At 43.3% G+C, this 24,786-nt stretch overlaps 1 protein-coding gene across 2 annotated transcripts in view; it reads left to right on the top strand.

Annotated features, from left to right (window-relative positions):
- BUD13 (BUD13 spliceosome associated protein) overlaps positions 1–24,786 on the top strand; it is a 136,811-nt gene that overhangs the window by 101,081 nt on the left and 10,944 nt on the right. For both annotated transcript variants that reach the window (XM_085645720.1, XM_085645721.1), the window contains 3 exons: positions 8,513–8,651; positions 23,017–23,201; positions 23,409–23,490. In XM_085645720.1, the coding sequence (XP_085501846.1) occupies positions 8,513–8,651; positions 23,017–23,201; positions 23,409–23,490 (406 nt within the window). The remainder of the gene's footprint in view (positions 1–8,512; positions 8,652–23,016; positions 23,202–23,408; positions 23,491–24,786) is intronic.

Raw genomic sequence — 24,786 nt, 5'->3', positions numbered from 1 at the left:
ACCCCCCTCCCTTTATTAATTACCCCGCCCTGGGGAATGGGTTCCCCAGGGCCAAATATGGATCTGGGAGGGGGGCAGCATGCCCCCTTCCAATTTTTTATTGTGTTTGGCCCTGGGAGATGGGGTTCCTGAGGCCTATTAAGGCTCGAGAGGGGTGGCTGCACGCCCAACTCCCCTTAGATTTTAGCCCTGATGGTGGGGTCCCGTGGGCCTAAGAAGGCTTATGGAGGGGGGTATATGCCCCCTCCATTGTTTCATTGTATTTGGCCCCTGGGGATTGGTTCCCAAGGGCCTTTTAGAGTTGGGGGTGGGGGGGGCATGCTGCCCCATCCCTGTTTTATTGGAATTTGCCCTGGAGGATGAGGTTCCTTGGGCCAATTAAGGCTCAGAGAGGGGTCTTTTGGCCTCTGGATGGGATCCCTCAGGGCTCAAAGGCCAATCCTACACTGCGCACGCCAAAGTCTGTTCATGGGGTGGGTATTCTGCTGGGGATTTGAACACAAGGCCTGGTGCTAGGCCCTGTGTCCAACCCCCCCCTCTGTGCATGGCCAAAGGCTGTGCCCAGTGTGGGGTTGGCACCTGCTGCCAGTTTGGCCATTGGGACTGGCGACAGGCCAACCCTGTGCCCAGCCCTGCGCTCTGGACTGGCGAAAGCTGCGCGCAGCTTGTGGTTGACTGCCTGTGGGAGATTTGCCGCATGGCCTTCGGACGTGACTGGCGGGGGATTGACTTTACGTATTGTAATAAAGTATTACTTTACATTAAAAAAACAAAAACATAAAAATCCACTGGAAAAAACAAAGGTTAAAGTGATGTTATAGTTAGCTGAATATATCAGTCACAACATTAACGTTAAAATAACAACACAAATTCACCTGTTGGAGTTAGCAGAGCTAACTATAACTTGTGCCCTGCCATACACCTCTTATGACCTGACATCATGCATGACATGTTCTGTGACATCATTTATGACCTCACATATGACATAATCCAAGGAGTGTGTTTGTTTTATAATATACTTAGTGGCGGGTGACTATCGTAATACTTCTCTTCCTAATTTTGTGCAGCTTGTGTCCAGCTAATAGGTGTGTTTACAAAACGCATGTACTGCTAATGCATCATAGGTGTGTAGAGGTATTGTATATGTTTTAACCTTTGTATTGAAGAGTAAGTCTGTGTGCAGGTGACAGTTGACGACTTGTGTTCAGTATATTCCACACAAGTGTTTTGGCTTTGCAGAAAAAGTTTCCGGCAGGGCAAAGATTCTACATTCTAAATACTAAGTATTGTAAGCAGCCTTGAGTTATTAGAATCATCTCAGCATTACAAATTCTACATAACATGGAAAACTGTGTGCACTAGGTACTAACCTATGTATATATGCTTGTTTAGCTTCAGAAAATGGGTTATCCAAAGTTTTCACCACCGTATGAAGGCTGCAGGTAGTATGAGCTTTACCACCTTCAGAACTTGGTTATTTTAAGTGATTAGTCTCTCTTCAGACAAGTTTTGCATAGAGTGTACACTATTCTTAGTAGTACTCTTTAATACTCTGTGGTATATTACAGTGTGTTTTACATCAGATGAGCGTTTCACTGTCTACAAACAGTGCGGTACAGAGTAAACCCTCTATAGAGTAAAACCGGTTTATAGTACTCACCTTTCTACTCCTACCCACTTCATTTCCTTAATGTAGGTTTAGTGACTGTGAGGAGTTTGCTACAGGTAACAACTGTCCGTAGTAAGGCATTAGTTATGTAACAGGGCGTGCGTATCTGGAGGAACTTGGTTTTCCCTGAACAGTTCTATACAGAATGAACACCATGTGCTGTACAGGTTACCCTTTTATCTGTGGTTGATAGTCAACATGAACTCTGCTACCCCTGAAGTGTATGGTATAGGGTCAGTGTTGCACATAACACAAGCTTGCTTCACCTTTGAAGGTTGTATGTATGATAGCAGTAATGATACCTCATATTGTTATCAGCTATTTTGCACTTACTTTGGCGGCTCTAATGGCACAGTCGTTTATATAGCAGCGTGTACAAAAGAAGCCTAGATGATATCATCAGTGACGTCATAAATGATGTCATAGGACATGTTGTGAGTGATGTAATATGTGAGGTCATAAGCAGTGCATGGCGGGGTGCATGTTATAGTTGGCTCTGCCTACTATAAGTGGTGAATTTCTGTGGCTTTTTAAGTTCAAAATGTAAATGTTGTGACTGACATATTCACCTAAAGTCACTTTAACCTTTGCTCTTTTCAGTGAATTTCTAAGTTTAAAAAAAAAAGATCTTTTTATCGCTTACTACCTCTGGTGACACTTGCAAGTGCTTGGTATGATTCACTCCAGATTAATCGGATGGTATCTGAAAGTAAAATTCTGCAAATCATGTTATCACACTTGTGTACAAAGTATTTTATTGCTTTTAGTGCAGCTGAAAATTATTTGTTGAAACCGAAATATGCTCAAATAGTCTTTTCATTCTCTGCCTTTGATAGTGTAATTTTTTTTTATTTTATGGACCCACGTCTTCGTCATGAAGAACCACATTGATACTTATAATGTTTGTGCTTATTTTTGCCTCAAAGAATAGCTTAGACTGGCGCAAATTGGGATTTTGCAGTCCTTGTTAGAAATCTCCCATTATTTGAAGCATATTTTTTGTAGAGAGCTTTTCTGTGCTGCCCACACCAAATACCTGTCCCACTGCTCCATTTTGCTCTCTCTACCTTGTGTCTTTCTCCCCTCACCTGTGTTCCTCTTGCCCTTGTGTGATGTTTGCTCTCTCTAATGTGTGTTTCTCCCCCCTAAACCCTCGCGCTCTGTGTTCTTTCAGTCATATGCTGCTACCCAGCCCCCTGTTGCGGTCCCAATTATGTAATGCCTTTACCCCCCTCCCACCACCTGCTCCCCCCACTGCTCTGGTAGCCCACGTTTTCCTTTTTTATATTTACTATCGCTTCCGCCCTAAAAAAGTACTTTTTTTTTTTACCATTGTTTGGCTCCCATGTCACTCTTATTTCCTTACTTCCTATTAGTTAGCGCTCCTCCTGGGCTTGGAGTCTTCGTCCATGCCATGGAGCTTGGACTAAGTGCTGCTTCCTGTGGCCTGTGTCCTTCCACCGGCCACATGTTTTCCAAGGTACTCTAAGAGTGCATCTGTCTGCAGTCTGTCTGCTCAACCCTGGTCCATCCATGGTCTTGCCTAAACCTCCCTCCCCACAGACCTTCCTTCCCCCTCCCGATGTACATCACTACTCATGCCCCTCTAGCCCTTCCGTCTGCCAAAAATAAGAGAATGGGGACTTGCCCTGTGGAGGAGAACGTCGGATGCATGCATACCACTTTTTATGTTTTGTTTTTTAGACTCGTGGATATTAAGTAATTTGCCCACGATAACAGGATCTCAAACCTGGCTCCCCAGCTCCAAAGTCAGCAGCGGCCGTTACACCACATCCTCTTCCCCTCTATGAACCTTGCTTCCTTCAGCTTAAGAATAAAGACATGTAAACATTCCCTATTTGCACTTAATATGAAAGCTCACTCTAATAGCCAAAGACCCATGAACACCCATCCTCCCCTGATTGATCACGTTAAGTGTAAACAATGCACGTTTTAATGTTTTTATTAGGCTAACAAAAACGTGTCCATAACAAGCATATGCTGCTGAGCAACATGGCTTAAAGGTTAAAAAAAACAGCACTATGACTAAGTCAACACCAGCTGTGTTAAAGCGCTTTTAAAATGTTTTTACTTTAAGCCATGTTGTACAGCAGCTCAACTGCTTAAGCCATGTTGCACAGACATGTAAAAAAAGCACTGACAAAGGAAATAGATTTCACTTAGGCAAAACCTACTGGCTTTGCTAATGCTTGTTTTGCCAATGCTTTGCAGGACTGCTAAAGCATTTTACTCTGCAAACTTTATTGGCAAAGCCAATAAGTGCAGAAAGCAAGATCTGTTGACTTGGGCAGAGCTTGTTTGTATAGAAGTAAGATACGATTGCATCTTACCCTCTGCATATCAATAATTTTTGTTATAAAAATTGGTACTGTTCATTTATTGTAACCTTAACTCCCCCAAAAAAGTTGCATTTGTAATTTTAAAAAAACACACACATATGTACCTTCACTAAAAGACTTAATTCGCTGTTATGATTCTTTGCTCGCAAAATAAATGAATGTCTGTTTAAAAAAAATAGAAATACTTGTAAAAACAGGATTTGACTGAGTGTTATGGTTATGATGTAAAAAACCTAAAAAACACTGAAATTCAGTACTTGTAGTGAGTACAACAATAGCTTTCCCAAGCACTGCTCAGCACAGGCGACGTCACTGGCGCAATTGCGTAGCACATCACGTTGCACACATCCTTTTGTTATTTGTATACCATAAATTGCATTTCCTACTGACTCTCAACGCACCAATACTTACAGAGTACCTTGAACCGAGTCTGTAATATGTGTCTGTGTGCGTGTATTTTGTGATACGTTTATTTCTGCTAACGTGCTGTAATTGCGTTTATGAATGATGGAACAGGTAATACTCCGTTTTCAATAAAACAATTGGTAGCTACTCACTTTAGGCATATAAACATCCGTAACAATTTATATCGCACACTTTCCTCATAATACCCGTAGTGCGTTTTGTAACATCCGTTTGCGTCAGTTTTTATTTCGTTGATTCACATGCTTTGGGTTCTGCCGCCATCTCGTGTTGACCCTGGAATATTGCAACTTTGTGTTGGGAAGCTTTTGGCTTCGACCAATGACAGCACTGACTTGTCATCACGTTTCTATAAGCACCAGAGAAGCCATTTGTAAACTCTATCAATCCTACATCTCCCTTTGTGACTGCAGCACTGCCTCATTGCAGTGTCTATGTAGCCCCAGAAATAAACAATTATAATTATTTGACCACCTTTTGGCCTCATTTAATCGATTTATGACTTATTTGTGCATGGCCCCACGACTTCTTCACATTATTTTTAAAATACTGTTGATTAAAACTTAAAATTCAATAGAAAAACTGTCCCCTCTTTGTCCAGCTTCAATAGTGCATACAGTTCTCCGCCAAAGATTAGGGAGTGCCCCTCTGAGTTGAACTCTCCACCCATAGGCCTATGGGTGCTGCCTTTTCGGTGAGTCAGGTGTTATAAATATGCACAACAACAATAAATACCCCGGTCCACAGCTCTATTGTACAGGAGCCTGGGTTGTTTTAGAAGTAGGACACCTCCTCCGATTTAGTGTGAATGCAGAGCTTGTAACCTAGGTTGGCACGTTACTTTCTGCATCTCTTGTCTATGCAGTCTGTTACAGGCTGAGAAATAGTTCCATATTTAAGTAGATACCTAGAATGGTGCTCCACAACCATTGCTTCCATCTTTTGTTGTACTACGGGTTCCACAACGGTAAAGTCCTCTGTTTCACAAGTGTACTAACACTATTTTGGCCATTACTAAGTTGAAAAACCAGGGACTAGTCCCCTTTCCCTTTGTCCTCAACCAACCATCCAGCTCGAGTCCCAGAATCATTAGCTTTTGTTTATTTCTGCCAACAACTGTGTCCAAAATGTCTCCACTGATGATAGTCCCCCAAATGTTAGTAGGCTCATCCATCTCCAAATCCAGCTTTTTCAAACTAAGATAACTGTCTAGTAGCTGCCACTCTTTAGCAGTATAAGTGGTGCTGTGTTGTAACTGTGGGTTTCTGAAATGTTCTGCCATTTTTACTTCAAATGTGTTTTTCCAATCCTTAAAGGATGTTATCTAACCTTGTAATAAAGGTCTGCTAACGTCCTGTAGTCGCTATGACACCCACCTTTCTACGCAGTTCACCATGTCTGCAGTGGTGAAATCGGCATGGTTAGTCATGGGTGCGAATTGGAACGGGTAAGCTGTCAGTATTTTGTTGGCACTATGAAGTTCCAAATTTCTAGCAGGTACCTTTGATTTGTGGGTAGTATAATCTTTGTGGTTGCGATAATGTCAACAAATACAGAACGTCCCAGGGGGTTGTCCCCGTCACTGCTGTAACCATGTTCACCCAGTGCCTGCTGAAATACCTCTCTGACCATTGTCCCACTTGCTGGAGTTGTGATACTTGGTAGTAAACATCGATGTCTGGCAGTAGCACCCCATTTGTGTTTTGGCATTCACACAATATTTTTGGTTAGCCTTTTCTTAACATGACTTAGTCAGTTTTGATAAGGAGTGCTTGAAAGACATAAAGGAGTTTGGTTATCACTGTCATTATTTATTTCCCATCAAGACAAAATTGGCTTTAAATAACCCCAAGATATTTATGGTGAGCTGTATCCCAAAGTGCTTCAGGGAGCGAGTGGCTATCTTAAAACGTGTTGTTTGATTCATAACAGCTTCCTCTAGTTTATATGTCTGAATGAGTAGGATCTGAGATTTGTCAGCATTTAATTTACCCAGGTAATGCTCTACAGTCCTCCAATAAGTCCAGCAGAGGTGTAAGGTGGGGGGGGGGGTAAGGTTTTTTTGGGGGGAGGGTCAGATTTGGTTGTTAAGTTTGTCAATAATAGTAGAACATTGTCTGTAATCAATAATATTTTGCATACCGCAGCCCTTAGTCTTTAACTTGTATTGCTGCTTATATATGTATTGCTACTGCAGAGGGCTCAGTAACCATTGTAAAAAGTATGGTTGCCTTCTGTAGCCCTGCCTGGTTCCTCAAGATACCAGAGATTTCTCTGAGAATATGCTATTGACCAGAATCTTAGCCATCGAGGCAACATAAAATGCCCTTTTAATACAGACTCAGTCGTCTCTTAGTCCAAATTCTAACATCACTTTCCTCAGAAACTCAGTTAAAACCTTTCTCAGCATCCACACGCTGGAAGGCGAGCAGGAGTGTGTTTTGATTCATATGGTGAACCTCCCCTTATGTTGTCAAACATTTGCCTGTTGGGAATGAACCCGAAATGAACTTCATGTATAATCTTTGGCAATATCCAGATACATTTGAGGGAGGAAAAAGCAGAGATTAATTTATCTTCCAATGTTAGTTGACCGACAGCCGTAGAGGAATGAATCACCAGTGTCAATGAACCAGAGTTTCGGGTATGTTGTATCGTACACCCTCAGCCACACTTTCACAGTGCACTGTATATGTTTTCTGCTCGTGTGGTAGGGTGGATAGTGTCATCATCGGGTCGTTAACACTTGAGGGTTCAGTTCTCAACCAGGAGGGAGACCGTCTATGTGATTCGGTCGTGGAAAGTGGCAAAAAATATCTCCTAATCCTGCTTAAAGAAATGTTATTCAGTCAGGATAGGGATATGGTTAAAAGAAATGGTGATGCTTGAGTGGACTAGTGACTCGTCCACAGCACCTAGTGAAGGGTCAACATGTTTCGGTCTAAGGGTTGCTCTTACGAGTCGGGTGGACTTCTTCAGGATCGTGGTGTGAGAGGTATTCTTGTTATTTTCAGAGCACCTTTGGAATGGAGAGGGTGAGTGCATTCACTGCAGTGGCTGTCTCCTAAATTATAGATACCTTAGAAACTGTATTGGAACACTTGCCTGTAGCCTTTGTTGAGTCAGATGTCTCTGTATATACATGTAGCTTTAATATCACTCAGTCAGTTACCTGCACTTAGTTCCGGGTCTTTCTTCTGTTTTCTACCAGCCTTCAACTGGGATGCGCACCATCACCTTCCTCATTCCTTTGCCTTGTAGTTTGCCCCACTCTCAAAACCCCAGCACTCAAATTCTAGTTTCGTATGTGCAACACCAGGATAATTCATTTTAAATGGCTTTGCCTTTCTTCCCCAACCGTTCTTAACTTGTGTAACATGTTTCAGTTGCACAAAACTGTATAATGATAAATATATGAAATGTAATAACTTCAATGTTGATCTATATAATTTTGAATAATACTTAATTAAAAGGCACCAAACTGTAACTAAAAGAGCTTTTCATTGAATAGTAAGATTTCCATGATCCAACCTGTCCCAGGTACTGGTACTTCTTTGGTAGAGATTTGAACCTTCCGGTACTTAAGTGTTTGACATAGGAAAGGGTTACACTTGAGCTGTTCTTATCCACTAAAGGTATCATTAGTAAAAGAAACCAATAAAAGGATGCACCCCACGGGAGACATTTTGTGAGACTGCGGTGAGACCACTAGACCCATACTATTTATGCTGAGTGTGGTCATAATCTCAAATGAAGTTATCACAGTAGGCTTAATTTCAATCCTTCCGTCGAGACTTATTGAGTTTTTGAAACTTTCACTATGTTAGAATTTGGCTATGAAGGATCCATATCCACCCCTAGGACCTGTATCCATGTGAGGAGCTGCGGTCTAGACGCCACCTTTAAAACTAGGACTCCTAATTAGGGTATAGCTTTTTTTTATGGGACTCGTAGCTCTCGTGTCTGGGATCTGTTTCCACTGCTGTGTGCCATCTCCAAGGATAGGAGTTTTCTCCGGTGTTGTGTTTATGATTCTGGTTTGTCTTTTTTTCCCCAATAGATGAATCCAGAACGGCAACAACAGTTTTCCGTGATAAGTCTGGGCGCAAGCGGGACCTGCAGGCAGAGCGGGAGGAGCAACAACGCACAGCCGGTGTGAAGTCCCAGAGGGAAGAGCAGTATGCCCGGTGGGGTCAGGGGTAAGAGACTGTCATGGTGCTGTGTTAAGGCTACTTGAGGGGCATATTCAGTAGATGCATATAGAGACACAGATTCGAGACGCCCAGTCAGGTAGGAGTTAGAGGTGTCAAGTGAAGGGAGTGGTAAAAGCTAGTCCATAGAAACACTCTTAAGAGCTTTCAGTGGGAGTTAGTAGTCAGATATGCTGCAGAGGAGCAGGACAGGCTCCGCTGGCACATGGGTAATACAGGACCAATAGGGGCATGTGTAAGAAACCCCCAATGGAGAAGGGTAAGCGACAGCCAGTGAGGCAGGAATGACAGGCCTCGAGTGTGCACACATAAAAGAGTATTACATAATAATAATGCATTTTATTGTGATGAATTAAAATCATCATAAAGTGATACATTATAGTACATTTCCCATAATTTAACATATAATCTTATATAGACAATACAACATTGTGGGATCAATTGACAATTTGATGTAGTACTAAAACACATAAAACTCATCACGGTTCAAAATAAAGCTGCATTTGTTATAGCCCGCAAAAGACCATGCAGGTTGCGTCAAAGAGCCAAGTGCTTGTAGACATTATATGCGTGATATGCGTGCCATATAAAATTGTTCGACAGTCCACTTAAAACCAATACATATAGACTTAATCAGTGTAAAAACAAAGCTGCATTAAGTGCCAAGTGCTTGTAAACATTATATACAGAAAAATCCATAAGTCAAAGTGCCATACGTAAAAATTCATCAGAGTTAACCAATGCAGTTAAAGTACCATATGAAATCATTCGACAGGTCGATTAAAGCCAATACAAATCGAATTAATCAGGATAAAAGTAAAGCTGCATTTATCCTAGCCCAAAAAACTGCACAGTTGCTTCAAAGTGCCAAGTGCTTTTAAACATTATATACATTATATACGTAAACATTTGTATGTAAAGGTGCCAATGTTATTCAATACAATTTATGTCCTTAATTGTCAAACCTATGACCTATGAACTTTTCTTTAGGTTACAGCTCCTATTATCCTAACATGAAGGCCTACCCACATTGAGGAAGAGCAAGTGTCTAGTGCTTATGGTGAAGATACTAACATTCTTTCTGCCATGGTCAAAAACCTAATCAGCTGACAAGTCAATGTAATTGAGGCACCTGATAAGCATAATATGATGGCCTGGCAGACAGATCTCACCCCAGCATTAAGAAATGATGACTTTAACAGTATGCGACCTGCAGTAAGCAAGTTTGGGCAGACAAATACACATGAGGCAGGGATGACCGGCCTCAAGTGGGTACACATAAAAGAGGCTTCATACTATTACGCAGGTTATCTTTAATGTGCGTTTCATAAGTGAACCTGGCAATTTTTAAATGTGTGTGTCTGCCCATCTCGTATACAGCCCTCCATCAAGAAATGGTCACTTTTTGATAGGAAACTTGAGGAGCCTGACATATGCCTAAGTATGGCGTACCTGGATTGGATGCACCCTTCAGTCCCTCCATAATGGGATGGTACTCTGTCTGCCGTGGCAGTTTCACCACACTTTCTCTACAAAGCAAGCAAAACAATGCTTGTCTGAACTCAATTACTTATCCATGCCCTGCCCTCTGTCAATTCATGGTGTGTTCACAGTGCACGCTAATCTTTTTTTCAAAGTACCATGATGTTCCATAGTTTGTAACTCTGGGTGAGTGTAATACACAGTGCATTTATTTCACTGTGCTTGAGGGCACACAAATATTAAAATGACTAGGGCAAAGAAAAGCTACTGCTGAGGACTTTCATTTCAACAATAGAAAAGATTTGTTCTGTAGTGAAAGTTTTAACCTCGGCCAAACTTGCATTAAAAACACCCAAGCTGCAGAAGCTATAAAACACCCCAGGAAAGCCGTAGATTGTGACCTGGTCCCTCAAATCGTCTCAGACTCAAAATGCTACAATGAAAGGTGTCCAGAAGTGTTAATCTCCGCCAGAAGTGGTGAGGGAAAGGCGCTGTCCAACATGATGTGTCCCTGTGTGGAATAAAGAGAACTAGAAAGAGTAGCCATAAGACTGTCCCCATCAGATGGTGAGCTAAAAGGGAGAGAATCAACATTGGCTTTGTCAGAAGGAAAAAAAAAAGGACCATATATTCAAACCATCACAAAAGCCTCCTGAAGCTCATGGAAGCACTTGCAGACCAGACAACCAATGCTGGGACCACGAAAGAAGCACAGAGCTAGAGTTCAGACAAAAGTAATGAAAACTGGAAATTAGTCTATTGTAAGAGTCTTTGAGTCCAAAAGTAAAGGGGTCTTCAGAGGACTAACAGGAACTTTACTTCAGATGTAGTCTAAATTCCAAGCAGATCTGAATGGGTAAAAAAAACAACCAGAGGGGGGAAATCACAAAACAGTATGTGGAACTGCAGGGTGGGGGACCTCTGTCTTTAACAGATATGTTATCACTTCTGGAAGAGGAAATTAACTTTCCAGAAGACCTAGCCCTGCTCAGGGTGGGGGTGCTTGTTGGATCCAGAGGTTGGTACGCAATGTTTTGTAGAGGAAGAGAGCATGCATCATGTTTCTTTGGAACAGCATAACCAACACCTCACTCTGTAGAGTACAGGAACTGGGAAACTGCATGGACAAGCAGAAGAATCTCTCAGCTGGTCAGCGGAATTTGTGCATCTAAGAAGAAGCTAGAAACTGGGCCTGACCATTGTTTCTCGGAAAATAGGCTGTTGAAATTTTTCAGAAACAAGATCAGGGCACATTTACGTTGACATCCGAGAAATGAATGTTGTCCTTGTGAACTTACAATAATTGCATCAAACTGATGACGGTTTCATTATGTACTTTGATCTGCATTAAACCAAAATTCTGCCCTGCAGCCGGGCCATTCTGGTGCTGGGACAGGCATTCTGTTCGGACAGCTCACCTCAATCTTGATCTGCAGTTCATCATTGTATTTTAGCATTGGCCAGTTACATAGTATAGGTAATCCACCTCTCGACATAGTGCACTACAATGAGGTACACTGTACAGAGAGGTCGAAGAAGCCCTTATTGGTTTACAGAGGAAAAGTAGATAATATTAATGCTCTATTTTTGTGGTAGTGTGGGTGAGCAGTTAGGCTTATCAGAGGGTAGTGCTAAGCATTTGTTGCACCTAGAGTGGCAATAAAAGATATACACATTCAAAGAATGAAGTCAAGACCAAACTAGAAGAATAGCACTTCTTTTGATATAAATATTTAGACCAAGAACTTCGGCTACACAGTAAATACTTTCTGCAATGTGGAAAAGTCACAGTAAATGCAATATTCACAGTTGTGAGCAATTGCGCACAATACATTTCCTATGGAAGGAAAAAGCATGCTGAAATTCAATGCAGTGCAATCACTGAGATGGTTCACCTTTAGGATCCGGAAGGTTCGGAGGCCAAGGTCCAAAGTTCCAAGGCCAAGTTTTCGGGGGCTTCCCGAATTTCACCGGGAGCAAGGAGCAAAGTAACTTAGCAACTGGCACGCTACGAAAGAAGGGGGCATCTGTAAAAGCAATGGGGGACTTGTAGGCAAGCTAGAAGGCTCTCAAGGCAGAGTGCAGGTCACAAGTGCTCTGGGGCCACGGGAGCACAGCTATTTTGAAGATTCCACAGCAGGGTGGGCTGGTTGCAGCCAAGATAGGCAGCTGGGCAATGTTTTGCAAAGATGCACCTTGCGGTCAGAGGCTGGCACCTTGAAGCGACGACAGGAGATACAGTGCTCCCTGACTTGGGACTATAAGACCTGTTCTCAGGGTGTCTTACCTATATCTCATGCAGTGTCTGGGCGTGGCGCACAGGGATGTGTGCCATGTTGACTCTTCGATTTTTGTCTGCACCAAGGCACGAAGTTTGCAATGGCAGTGTACATGGCCTTGGTGGGGCACCCTAGGGTGGCACAATTTGTGCTGCTGCCCTTGGGGTCCTTCTTCAGTGCCAATGACTTTGGTACCAGTGGTACCATTTGCTAGGGATGTACAATGGCCACTTAAGTTGTGCAAATTGTGGTAGTTTTAGGGAACGAAAACTGGTCCTGGGAACATAGTTAGAAGGGACCCAGTACACCTCAGTCTATGTTGCTTCACAAAACCAGGCAAAAAGTGTGCGTGTGGGGGGGGGTACAGCAACAAGCACACAGCTCCCTACACATAGCTTTACCAGGCACCTATATCCTCACCTGCACAACCCGCAACACCAGTACTAGTGAGGAACTTCAATTTTCGATCACGATCTAATCGACCCGCCATTTTGTGGCCCGCCGCCATTTTGTGTTGCCATCACTCAGGCAGCACGGCGAACAAAGTCTATTCTGCTTTTTCTGTAGCCTGGTGTCGAAATACGCCCTCGGCCTCTATTTGCAAAGCTGGTGTTAGAACTAGCCGAGTACACTAATCCCTGTCTGGCTTTTCTAATCCCTGTTTCAACTATCTGTTGGCTCACACTATTCTTCCCTGACTTTATCTTATCGACTGGCCTTCACTGTCTCCTGCTAGCATTCTCTCGTTTCACGACTGTCCTCCAACACACACAAACATATCTCGCCACCTGCAAGTTAGTTATAATTCTGTTAATGTATTAGCTTGAGGGTGGGATGACAAACACAGTTGGAGGAGAGGTCTCTTCGAGTTATCTGACACTTCTGTTTTCAAACCTTTCTTATTGGTTCCACCTTGTTTTCCAACTTTCCTTATTGGCTCTTTCTTGTATGCTCTGGGAGGGCATTTTATTAATAATTGTGTCATTGTATGGTATTTAACTTGATGCGCCACAGAGTGAAGTGGCAGTCTCCTGAGAACCTACCTTGTGTACTTCTAGGATAACTGTACTAGCTGCAGCTAAATAAATCTGATCTTCTAACGCCGACAGAGTGTCCTGTGTCTCTGTGTAGCGAAGCAGGTGAACTCCGGAGACATTGGGCGTACCCTGCGCCACCAGGCCCAAAAGGTTCTGGTTCTTCAACTGGCGCCCAAAGTGGGGCGGCTTCAGTGGTACCGGTTCTGCTCGAAGGTCGTGAGGAACCCCGCAAGAAAATTCCGGAGGGTTCGCGAGCCACACTAAGCGACCCCTGTATGTCGAAAGTGGTCCGAAGGTCTTTTGCAGCGCGGTTAGTCCTTCCTGACAGCTACTGACGACCGCTGCCCTGACTGCCGCCCTGCTTTGGCCCTTCCTTTGATGATGTATGGTAAGGCGAGACGATAGACGGGCCTCTGTTGGTGGAAGAAGACGTCCTTAGTTAAGTATCTTCGTGGGTCGCACCCACAAGTTTGTTCTTTGTGATTAATTTCTTTGGTTTCTTAGATTTATCTCTTGCAAAAGATAAAGCCGAGGGTAAGTGCATTTGTGCTGCGTAAACTGAGTTTTACTCCCTTGAAGTTTGTGAACAGTCCGGAGACATCTGGAGATGCCTGGTCTGACTAAGTTTTGAAGAATTTGTTGTCTTGGTTGTAATAGGGAATCCCGACTTGAGGACTCTTGTCCGATTCCTTCGGTTGGAACTCCCACATATGAGCTCTATTCGAAACATGGTATCAGCCCCATTGCCTTTAACGAGACATGGACCCGATACACGAAGAAAGATGGTGTTTTAAAATGGCCAGAAAATGGTAGTTTTGATCCCGATGTGCTAGATAATTTGGAAGCAGTTTTATTTAAAAGAAAAGCCCGGCCGGCAATGTTTGACTCTTTCCGCCTTTGGCGTAAGGAAGCCAAACAGAAAGAAATTAAACAAGCAAAACGAGATAGGAAAGCACAGGGTATGACGATTATACAGGCTGCCCAACAGTTCAAAGACGATGAAATTGATAATGCGACTGAAATTTCAGAAAGACAACATCGTATGGCGATAGATAAATGCTATCCGGTGTTGCCTGTTTCTCCTTCTAATAATAAGAAACATATAGAAGAAGATCCCCTAATGTCCCACTTATTAAGGTTGCCTCCGCCCTATGCGCAAAATGCCAATGTACCTCAGCCGTTACAGCCTGTTCAGCCGCCAGTGGTACCTCCGCCGGTTCCGGCTCTTCCGCATTTGCCACCTCCAGTATTACCGCCCTTGCCGGTTTTACCGTTAGTCTCAACTTCTTTGCCTTCATCTCCTGATCTTAGCTCTCCTTTGCCTTCTGCTCCTCCTGCAGATATCCATTCTTCTCCTGTCAGTTCTCCTAATACTCTGTCCCCAATTCTTATGTCTAATCCTCCGTCTGTGCGTAAGCGTCTCACAGACACTGTCACTGGTATGCTATCTCCTTTCTTTGAAGCTTTAAATATATCTCCGGCTTTTGTTCGAAGACAATCTCGTAGTCAGTTCCCAGATTTTGAGGAACGAGAGAAGTTAGACTCTCTTGCACGAAGATGGATCAAGAAGGGTCCACAATATAGTGTGCTTGATATTATGCCTACCTTTTTGCAATGGAATGCGCCTACGCAAAGATATGTTTTCAATGTAATGTGCGACATTCTCATTAAAGAATGGGAAGATGTGAGTTCGAGTCCGATCTCACAAGATCTGTTAAATGTTCAGATTGATTTTGAAAAAGGACTTATTGTGGGTTCTAAAGTTGAGGAAGCTCTAAGGACGCTTATCTCTTATAGATCCTTATTGTTTTCTCAGACTTTCCTTGATTCCGATCCGTCAGTTAAACTGACATCGAAAAATTATCCTATGAGAGAGGTTCCTCCAGTATGGAAGGAGGCAGTTGCAGCAGTAGGTGCTAATGCGCCTATTCTTGCTCATTTTCAACGTATATGGGTACATGTCCCTTGGAAGAGATCTGAAGTTTTGGCCCTTAAGCAGACTCCACCAGATCCTCGTAAGAACCCTGCAGGTTATTACAAAGAATTATCGCAGACAATTGATTCTTGCATTATGAACCTAGCAGATATTGACATGCTAATGGGGAATGTAGTCCCACAGACAATATGGGCTAAAATTCGTAGAGAGGATCACGCACAGGAACTAGGTGCTACTTGGGATGTTATAACTAATACGGATAGAGACCAAGTGGGTGGCGCAAAGCCTGACGCTCTGATCGCGGAACTCCCTGGTAGGATCATTACGTTAATGAAAACTATGATGCCTGCATTGAGAGTTAATTGGGATAAATTAGCAGCATGCAAACAAAAGAAAGATGAAAGTGTCTCTGACTTCTTTACTCGTTTCGAGGAGACATTTATCGACCATAGTGGTCAAGACATGGCTACAGAGGGTGGACAGCGATTATTCGTGGACAAATTTGTATTCAATTTGCTTCCCGAGCTGTCACACAAATTAAAAGATTCAGAAAGTTCATGGGCTGTTTCTTCTTCTGCCCAGATATTGGCTACTGCGCAATATTATGAGAATAGAGATAAGGAAGAAAAGGAAAAGCAAGAGAAAAAGACGAAAGATTTAAAGACGAAGGTTCTCTTGCAACAAGCCTATCCACCACGTTATGCTCAGCCCCAAATTCAGCAGCCCCCGCAGTTTCAGAGGTTGTATAAAAAACCTGAGCCATACAATCCGCGACCTTTGTTAGGTCCTAATCAATGTGCCTATTGTAGAGAGGAAGGTCATTTTAAGAATAGTTGTCCGGTTTTATTGCAGCGCAATGGAGCATTACCTGCTCCACGAGGTCGTGCTGGCCTCCAGTCAGCAAACAGAGTAGAGGTCGGGGTATGTTGACTCAAGAACAGCGTGCCCTACCTTCTCCCAATTCCGTGAACTATTTTGATCAGCAAACTGTGAGGTCTGCACAGTATTACAATGAAGACCATTATGTTGAAGGCGAGAATGAGAGTCTTCATGCCAACTAGGACAGCCATGGAGAAAGTAAGGGAGTTGTGCCAATCCCAATAGATCAAAATGGACCTTATGTTAACGTCACTACAATGGGTGTTTCAGAGCCATTTCTTCTAGATACTGGAGCAATGAGAAGTTCAATCATTCATTCTAAACTCCCTGGGGCACCTTTGTCTGGCTTAACGAATGTTTCCGTAGGATTTTCTGGCGCCCCTGTTCGCAATCCAGTTTCTTGCCCTTTGCCTATTTCAGTTGGTCCGTATGATTTGGAAGCTCCACTTCTGTTGACGAATGGTTGCGGTGAAAATCTGTTGGGTCTAGACCTATTGAAAAGAATGCATGCTACTATATATTGTTCTCCTTCTGGCGTACATCTTACTTTAGGACAGAAATTGGTCTCCCCAATGTATTTATCCAGAGATCAGTTTCCACCTGAATTACTTTCTCTTCCAGCAACGCTTTGGGCCACGGGTCCGAACGATGTGGGTTGTCTTGAGATACCACCTTATGTTGTCACTCTCAAGTCTAATGTTGAATTACCGCGCATCCCACAGTATAGAATTTCTGCTGAAGGTGAGAAAGCGCTTTTGGGAATCATTCATGACTTGATTCAGAAGGGTGTGGTTGAAGAAACAAGAGGTAACACATGCAATAGTCCTATTCTTCCTGTTCTTAAACGCACTGATCCTTCTCAGCCTCCTGTGTATCGTTTCGTAATTGATCTGCGGGAAGTAAACAAAATCGTTGTCCCACAATTTCCTGTTGTTCCAGATATCACTGCTTTGTTGACAATGATACCTTCCACAGCGACTTAGTTTTCTGTTATCGATCTAAAGAATGCCTTCTTTAGTATTCCCATTGCAGAAGAGAGTAGGGACATTTTTGGTTTCTCTCTTGGAGGCCGAAGCTTCCGGTTTAAGCGCGCACCCCAAGGCTATTGTGAAAGCCCTTCATTTATAGTCAAGCTTTAAAATGTCATCTTGATACTTTTCATTTGCCATCTGGTGCTGCTGTTATTCAATATATGGACGACTTGTTAGTCGCCGCTGATTCAGAAGATATCTGCAAAGATGTCACTGTTGCATTGTTACGCCATTTGTTCAAACTAAATCACAAGGTCTCACCCTCCAAACTACAATATGTTTGTCGAGAGGTTACCTACTTGGGTCATCTCCTATCAAAGGAGGGACGACGATTGACACCAGAACGAATACAGGCGATTGCACGAATGTCTATACCATCCACACAAAGGGAAGTGCGTGCCTTTCTGGGTATTACTTCCTATTGCAGACAGTGGATCCCTAACTTCTCTCTAATAGCCAAACCTTTGTTGGCACTCACTTTAAAAGATACGCCTCAGCCCCTTCCTTGGACTGATGAGTGCCAAAAGAGTTTCACTGATTTACGTACCGCTCTCTGTTCTGTTCCTGTACTAGGCACTCCAGATTACACTAAGCCTTTTACGCTCTATGTTCATGAGAGAGAAGGTTGTGCATTGTCAGTCTTGACACAGCAATTTGGAGACAAACAGCGGCCATGTGCCTATTTTTCGGCTACGTTGGATCCTGTAGCTAAAGCATTGCCCAGTTGTCTCAAAGCGACAGCAGCAGCAGCAATTTCTATCCAACAGTCTGCTGGAGTGGTGTTGGATAACACTCTCATTGTCATGGTGCCACATGCAGTGGATACTTTGTTAAACAGAACGAAAACACAGCATCTTACGAGTGCTCGTCTAACTGGTTACGAGCTGACGCTGTTGGCTAGTCATGTACACATCAAACGATGTAATACCCTGAATCCAGCTACTCTGTTGCCCCTTCCAAATGAGGAAAATGTTGAGGAACAGCATGATTGTTTCTTCCGTACTGAGGAAGAGACAAAAGGAAGAATTGACCTAAGAGACACACCGCTAGAGAATCCGGATGGAACTCTATGGGTAGACGGTTCTTGTTTTAAAATGCCTAATGAAGATACAGTTTCAGCCTATGCTGTAACTACCTTACACACGATTGTGGAAACTGCACGCATTAGACCCAATTCAGCGCAAGCAGCAGAATTGATAGCTTTAACGAGAGCTTGTGTATTGTCGAAAGGGAAAAGATTGAACGTATACACTGACAGCCAATACGCTTTTGGTGTAGCGTTCAATTTTGGGCGTCTCTGGAGGGAAAGGGGTTTCCTCACTTCACATGGCACCAAAATACAACCTGGTCAGTTAGTGACTGATCTCCTCGAATCACTTGCCTTACCCACCCAAATAGCGATTGTGAAATGTAGCACACACAAAAAGATTACGGATGATGTTGGTCGAGGAAATGCGTTTGCAGACGAAATAGCAAAGAAAACAGCAAAAGATTCAACGAGTCGAATGTATGTGGCAGGACCTGCGAATTGGGTCAGAGAGAGAGGAATGTATGAGAATACAGTGGAAAGTGTAAAAGCGATTCAGAAAGAGGCTTCAGAGAGCGAGATGAGCAAGTGGAAAGAAAGTACGGCAATGTTAGATGAGATGGGTTGTTGGGTTGAATTATCTGAACACCAACGTTGGCTGTTACCGGATGCCTATGTTCTCCCAGTGGTCACTATGGCACATGGTCCAGCCCACTTAAGTGCAAAACGCATTTGTAAACTTCTGGCTCCAGTGTGGCAAAATGAGAATATTCCAAAATGCGCAGACAATGTAGTAAAGCACTGTATTGTTTGTTTAATGTACAATCCGGGAAAGGGAACCCCAACTCCAGCAGGTCACTTTGCTCCTCCGACATATCCATTTGAGGTGTTGCAAATCGATTACATTCATATGGAGCGATGCAACAACCTCAAATATGTTCTGGTGGTAGTATGCGCCTTTTCAAGGTGGATAGAAGCATATCCTCTAAAAGATAACACAGCTTTATCCACAGCTAAAATTCTACTAAAAGAATTCTTCCCCAGGTTTGGTTTGCCGCGCATTGTCTGGAGTGACAATGGGAGCGAATTTGTTGGCCAAGTGATGCAGAAAGTTTGTGCAGGTCTTGGTATCAAACAAAAGTTCCACGCGGCAAATTACCCACAGTCAGCGGGTTTAGTAGAATGTTACAACGGAACCTTGAAATTAAAATTAGCAAAGGTTCAAGCAAGTACAGGACTCAATTGGTCCGATGCTTTGCCGTTAGCTCTGCTATCCACCAGAACTGCAGTACACTCTCGTTTGGGACTTAGCCCATACAAAGTGGTGTTTGGCCGTCCGGCCAACGTATGGGGAATCCCTTGCCCTAAGAAATACTCAGACTTGCCATATCCAATGTTAATTGATTATCTGCATGACCTTACGACTAAATTGCGTGTTCTCCATCAAAAGGTTCAGAGTGCTCTGCCGGAGGCTTCCACAGACCCAGGTCACTCCATCCGACCAGGTGACTGGGTATGCGTGAAGAACTTTCAGAGGTCCAGCAATTTGGAGCCCAGATGGCGGGAGCCCCGGATGGTCTTGCTGACCACGAGAACAGCAGTTAAAGTCGAAGGAAAGAAAAATTGGATTCACGGTGTGCATTGCAAGAAAGTGCCTTTGCCTTTTGATCAGTGGGTTCGCAGAGGTGTTGGTGACTGTGAAAGTGAAAAGACTCCACGATTCGTGCCTTTTAGTGATGCACACCTGAATGGGACACTGTCTGAGAAAGAGGACGACAACATTTTACAGGAGGCAATTCCATCACATCGTCGCTTGGATACGACTGAACCACGAACATTGTTCCAAAATCAGAATGTTCCGGGGAAAGAACACTATAATTTGAGACCCAGGCTAAAGAACATTTAAGACTCTTCTCCCTTGTGTAGTATTCTGTCCCGGTTGCAGGGTCACGGTAGGAGTCTAAGTCACGACCTGAGTAGTGGCAATAGATCTGCAGGATCTTCAGTGTCATAGGACAGTAGAGCATCGTGACTTCAGTGATTGAGGAAGATTGCCGTGAGCATCCATTAGTAAGATGGAAACTATACTAGGTAATAAAGAAAGAAAAGAAGAAATGAAGAAAGCATCCTGTAAAATAATGTACAGTCGTTTCAGTATAACTTTATGTGTTATTATATCATTGTGTATTGTTTTGGCGTATATTAGTTGGATAATTTATGTTTTGCAGCCAAAAGATGCCTCCCCTTCTACTTCTTTGTCTTCTTCTACTATCTCTCCACACCTCTTTCATACTCTTCCTTCACATGAACTCGTCAGAAGAACCGAATACTATAACAATTCCTTTATCCAACTATTACATCAGCATCAATTAGTGGTTAATACAACTAATTGTTGGGTGTGTGGTCTTATGCCACATACCACAGAGAAAGGAATGCCATATCTAGTTCTTCCTTTTTCTTATGAGGGTTCTGCTTGGGCTTACTTCATCATTTTCTCCAATGCTTATCAAAGCAAATTCAGACGATCTGTTAGTTCACAAATTAATTATCCGGATTTTAGTCATAGTTCTTTGATTAAGGGTATGGTAGTTATGGCTAAAATCATGGAAAACAGTAAAATCTCCATTGACGAAAGAAAAGCATACACTAATTGGAACGTCACCCAATACATGTCCAGTCTTAGTAGTAAGGTTGGAAAAGGAAAGTCCTCGCCGATTTGGACTATACCACATCAGGGTAACTTCTGCTTACAGATAAACGATCGCTCTTCTGACACTATACAAAGGAATAACTGCTCCTACACGTACGTTTATTCCTCTCAGAACTCGCCTCCTCTAGTGCCGTCTCAAGGCACCTATTTCATCTGCTATAATAGAGCTTATACTTGGTTACCAACGGGTTTCTCTGGTACTTGTTATATAGCCTTTCTTCTTCCCCCTACTTACACTGCTTCTGCAAATCATCACCGAACCCAATACCGCAGAGGGATTATTGATTCAAAGGACACAGCAGGACAAGAGGGAGGAGATTTCCTTAAAGGTTTTCTTCCCTTCTGGGGTCCAATGGCTAACAGCAGAAATATGAGGCAATTGGTCCGTGTCGTAGAAATTACACTAGACATCACTGTAGGAGCCTTAAGTAACATCACGGCAGAACTACAGGCGGATCGTCTTATGACCCTACAAAATCGAGTTGCCTTAGACTTTGTTCTTGCCGATCGTGGTGGAGTATGTAAATTAATCGGGTCAAGTTGCTGTATTTTCATACCTAATGACGCTCCGACAGTATACCAAGCTATCTCCAAGTTGCACATAATCTCCGAGTCTATTCATCAGGACGAAGGAGATTGGTCTTTAACGGAATGGTTTTGGGGACTACTGTCTAAATGGGGTTGGAAAGCATTGACATTCCTTGGTATAATCTTGACCATTATTTTCTCCTGTTGCCTTTGTATGCACTGTGGTCCCGCTATCTGTGATCTTTGTGCTACTATGTGCATCCCAAAACCCAAGCCACAAGTAACAGAAAACATAAGAATGATGTTACAGCAACAACTCGATGACCTCATGGCCATTGACGTGGACTCAGATTAACATGAGTCTATCTTGCCTGAGTTCTGGCAAAAGGAGGGTCTGAGGAACTTCAATTTTCGATCACGATCGAATTTACCCGCCATTTTGTGGCCCGCCGCCATTTTGTGTTGCCATCACTCAGGCAGCACGGCGAACAAAGTCTATTCTGCTTTTTCTGTAGCCTGGTGTCGAAATACGCCCTCGGACTCTATTTGCAAAGCTGGTGTTAGAACTAGCCGAGTACACTAATACCTGTCTGGCTTTTCTAATCCCTGTTTCAACTATCTGTTGGCTCACACTATTCTTCCCTGACTTTATCTTATCGACTGGCCTTCACTGTCTCCTGCTAGCATTCTCTCGTTTCACGACTGTCCTCCAACACACACAAACATATCTCGCCACCTGCAAGTTAGTTATAATTCTGTTAATGTATTAGCTTGAGGGTGGGATGACAAACACAGTTGGAGGAGAGGTCTCTTCGAGTTATCTGACACTTCTGTTTTCAAACCTTTCTTATTGGTTCCACCTTGTTTTCCAACTTTCCTTATTGGCTCTTTCTTGTATGCTCTGGGAGGGCATTTTATTAATAATTGTGTCATTGTATGGTATTTAACTTGATGCGCCACAGAGTGAAGTGGCAGTCTCCTGAGAACCTACCTTGTGTACTTCTAGGATAACTGTACTAGCTGCAGCTAAATAAATCTGATCTTCTAACGCCGACAGAGTGTCCCGTGTCTCTGTGTAGCGAAGCAGGTGAACTCCGGAGACATTGGGCGTACCCTGTGCCGCCAGGCCCAAAAGGTTCTGGTTCTTCACTAGTACCCACACATATTTCTATAGTTCAACATATTTCATTGCTTATAGCCTTTGTAGGTCCAAGGCCATATGTACTACTTTTTCTGTGCCTGCTTCTAATAACTGGCTCTGTTAGTTGATTTGTTTTTTAGAAACCGATTGGCTCATCCACAAAATCTTGTTTTCTTGAGGTTTTCTCCTAACATTGGTTCACACTGAAAGTGGTCTAGTGTAGAACGTGAATTGTACTGGTTAACGTCACAGGAAATGACGCCTACCTTTCCCTAATGTCAGTTATTCTTTTCCCTCTTGTAGTCTCGCCCAGCGGCAGATGCAACAGCAAAATGTGCTGGATGCAGCAAAAGAGATTGAGAAACCCTTGGCCCGCTACATCGACGACCAGGACTTGGACCAAATGCTGCGGGAGCAGGAACGAGATGGGGACCCCATGGCCAATTTCATCAAAAAGAAGAAAGTGAAGGAGGAAAAGAACAAGAAAGGTGAGCTTTGTGGGATCACACTTGGCATCTTTGAGTTGCTGGAGAGTTTCTCATGGATGCAAACAAAAAAGCACTGTGTCATTATGCAATATCCCGAAGGGTTCAGTGCTAAAGTCAGCTAGGCCTTGTCCTAGGAAAGTCAGCTGTAGCCCCCATCAATGATGGTAATCACAACAGCTAGAGAAATGTTTTCTTTGTTCTCCACAGCGCGCCCAAGGTACAGTGGACCAAACCCTCCCCCGAATCGCTTTGACATATGGCCTGGTTACCGCTGGGATGGAGTGGACAGGTATTCTGTTGTATATTTGTTTCCTAATGTCATTGTAACCACGGTTTGACGACTGTTTCACTGCAGAAGCTATATCTGGGGAACCCTGGAGTTAAAGTAGGTTGGCATGAGCTTCTCAAATTACAGGGTCGCTTTTGGGATACTGATTGCACTCTTCAGGGTGACCATCCTTCTTCAGGGTGACCATCCTTCAAGAAGTTATCATTGCTTGCATTTTTGCCTCAAAATCTCATGCACCCCATGTCCACAATATGGGTTCCGTATGTTACGTTCAACAAGGTGACTTTTTATGTGTGTTTTTAATGCAGCAGTTTGCTACCACTGATTTTTGGCATCTGTGGGCACTGTAAATACCCACCTCAATGGGACATCTTTATTTCACCTCTAAGAGACAAAAAGGTGAGCTTGCCTTTGTCATTGAGCCAGGTTTTCTTAGGATTTAAGCTCACAGTGGGGCTTCAGGTGAGAGGCCTAACCCGTGCAAAACAGGACATATCATCCATACAGACTGTACATATTGTACCTTCCAGGCCAGTAGGTCCTCCCTGGCCAGTATCTATTTTGTGTGATGGAGCACAATAGGTGTGATCTGAGCTTGGGAGCATGGTGTTAGTCCTGCCGAGTAGACAAAGGTTGCCGTCTTTTGAGCCTCAACTATGTACCTCCCGTTTGGCTACATTTGTTTCTTGTCAATCACGGAAATTAATTTCAAGAGCTGTTCATTGGACGAACGGACGCCATTTCTGTGGGTCAAGGCAGTTAAATTCATGCCCGGCTGTTTAACTTGTTTACTTGTAATGTGTGCACTAGACACTGATTTTTTCAATGCCTGATCTTCAGGAGGGTACTTTAAAAGCAGGTGTTAAGTTGCCAAAAGAAAACCTGGACTTGGAATTGGAGCTGATGGAAAGTTGAAAATAAGGGAGAGTGGCAGCGAATGAGGGTACCAGGGCCAGATGTACAGAGCACAGCTAAGCAGCTGGCCCTTGCAGCAATGTTTGTACTATAGAACGACCTTCCCACGTTCTGTAACAAGAGGATCCTGTTTTGCTTTTTCTGTTTTTTGTTCATTCATAGTGAAGAGAGTGTAGGAGAGTAGGATCTGCTTCACATGGGTACCCCCACTTTTTGCTGGTGTTTCACTGTTTTTCGACCTTAGTCTGGCTGTGGCCCTGCTAATCAGGACCACAGCCTAGCTGCTTCCTCTCTAAAATGGTTTCCATGTTCATTAGGTACATATCTAATTGGATTCTGGAGTGCTTTATAAGCCCCTAGTATATGGTATACTATGTACCT

This window comes from Triturus cristatus, chromosome 3_1, assembly GCF_964204655.1.
Source record: "Triturus cristatus chromosome 3_1, aTriCri1.1, whole genome shotgun sequence".
NCBI lineage: Eukaryota > Metazoa > Chordata > Amphibia > Caudata > Salamandridae > Triturus > Triturus cristatus.
This window is presented reverse-complemented; position numbering and strand designations above follow the sequence as displayed.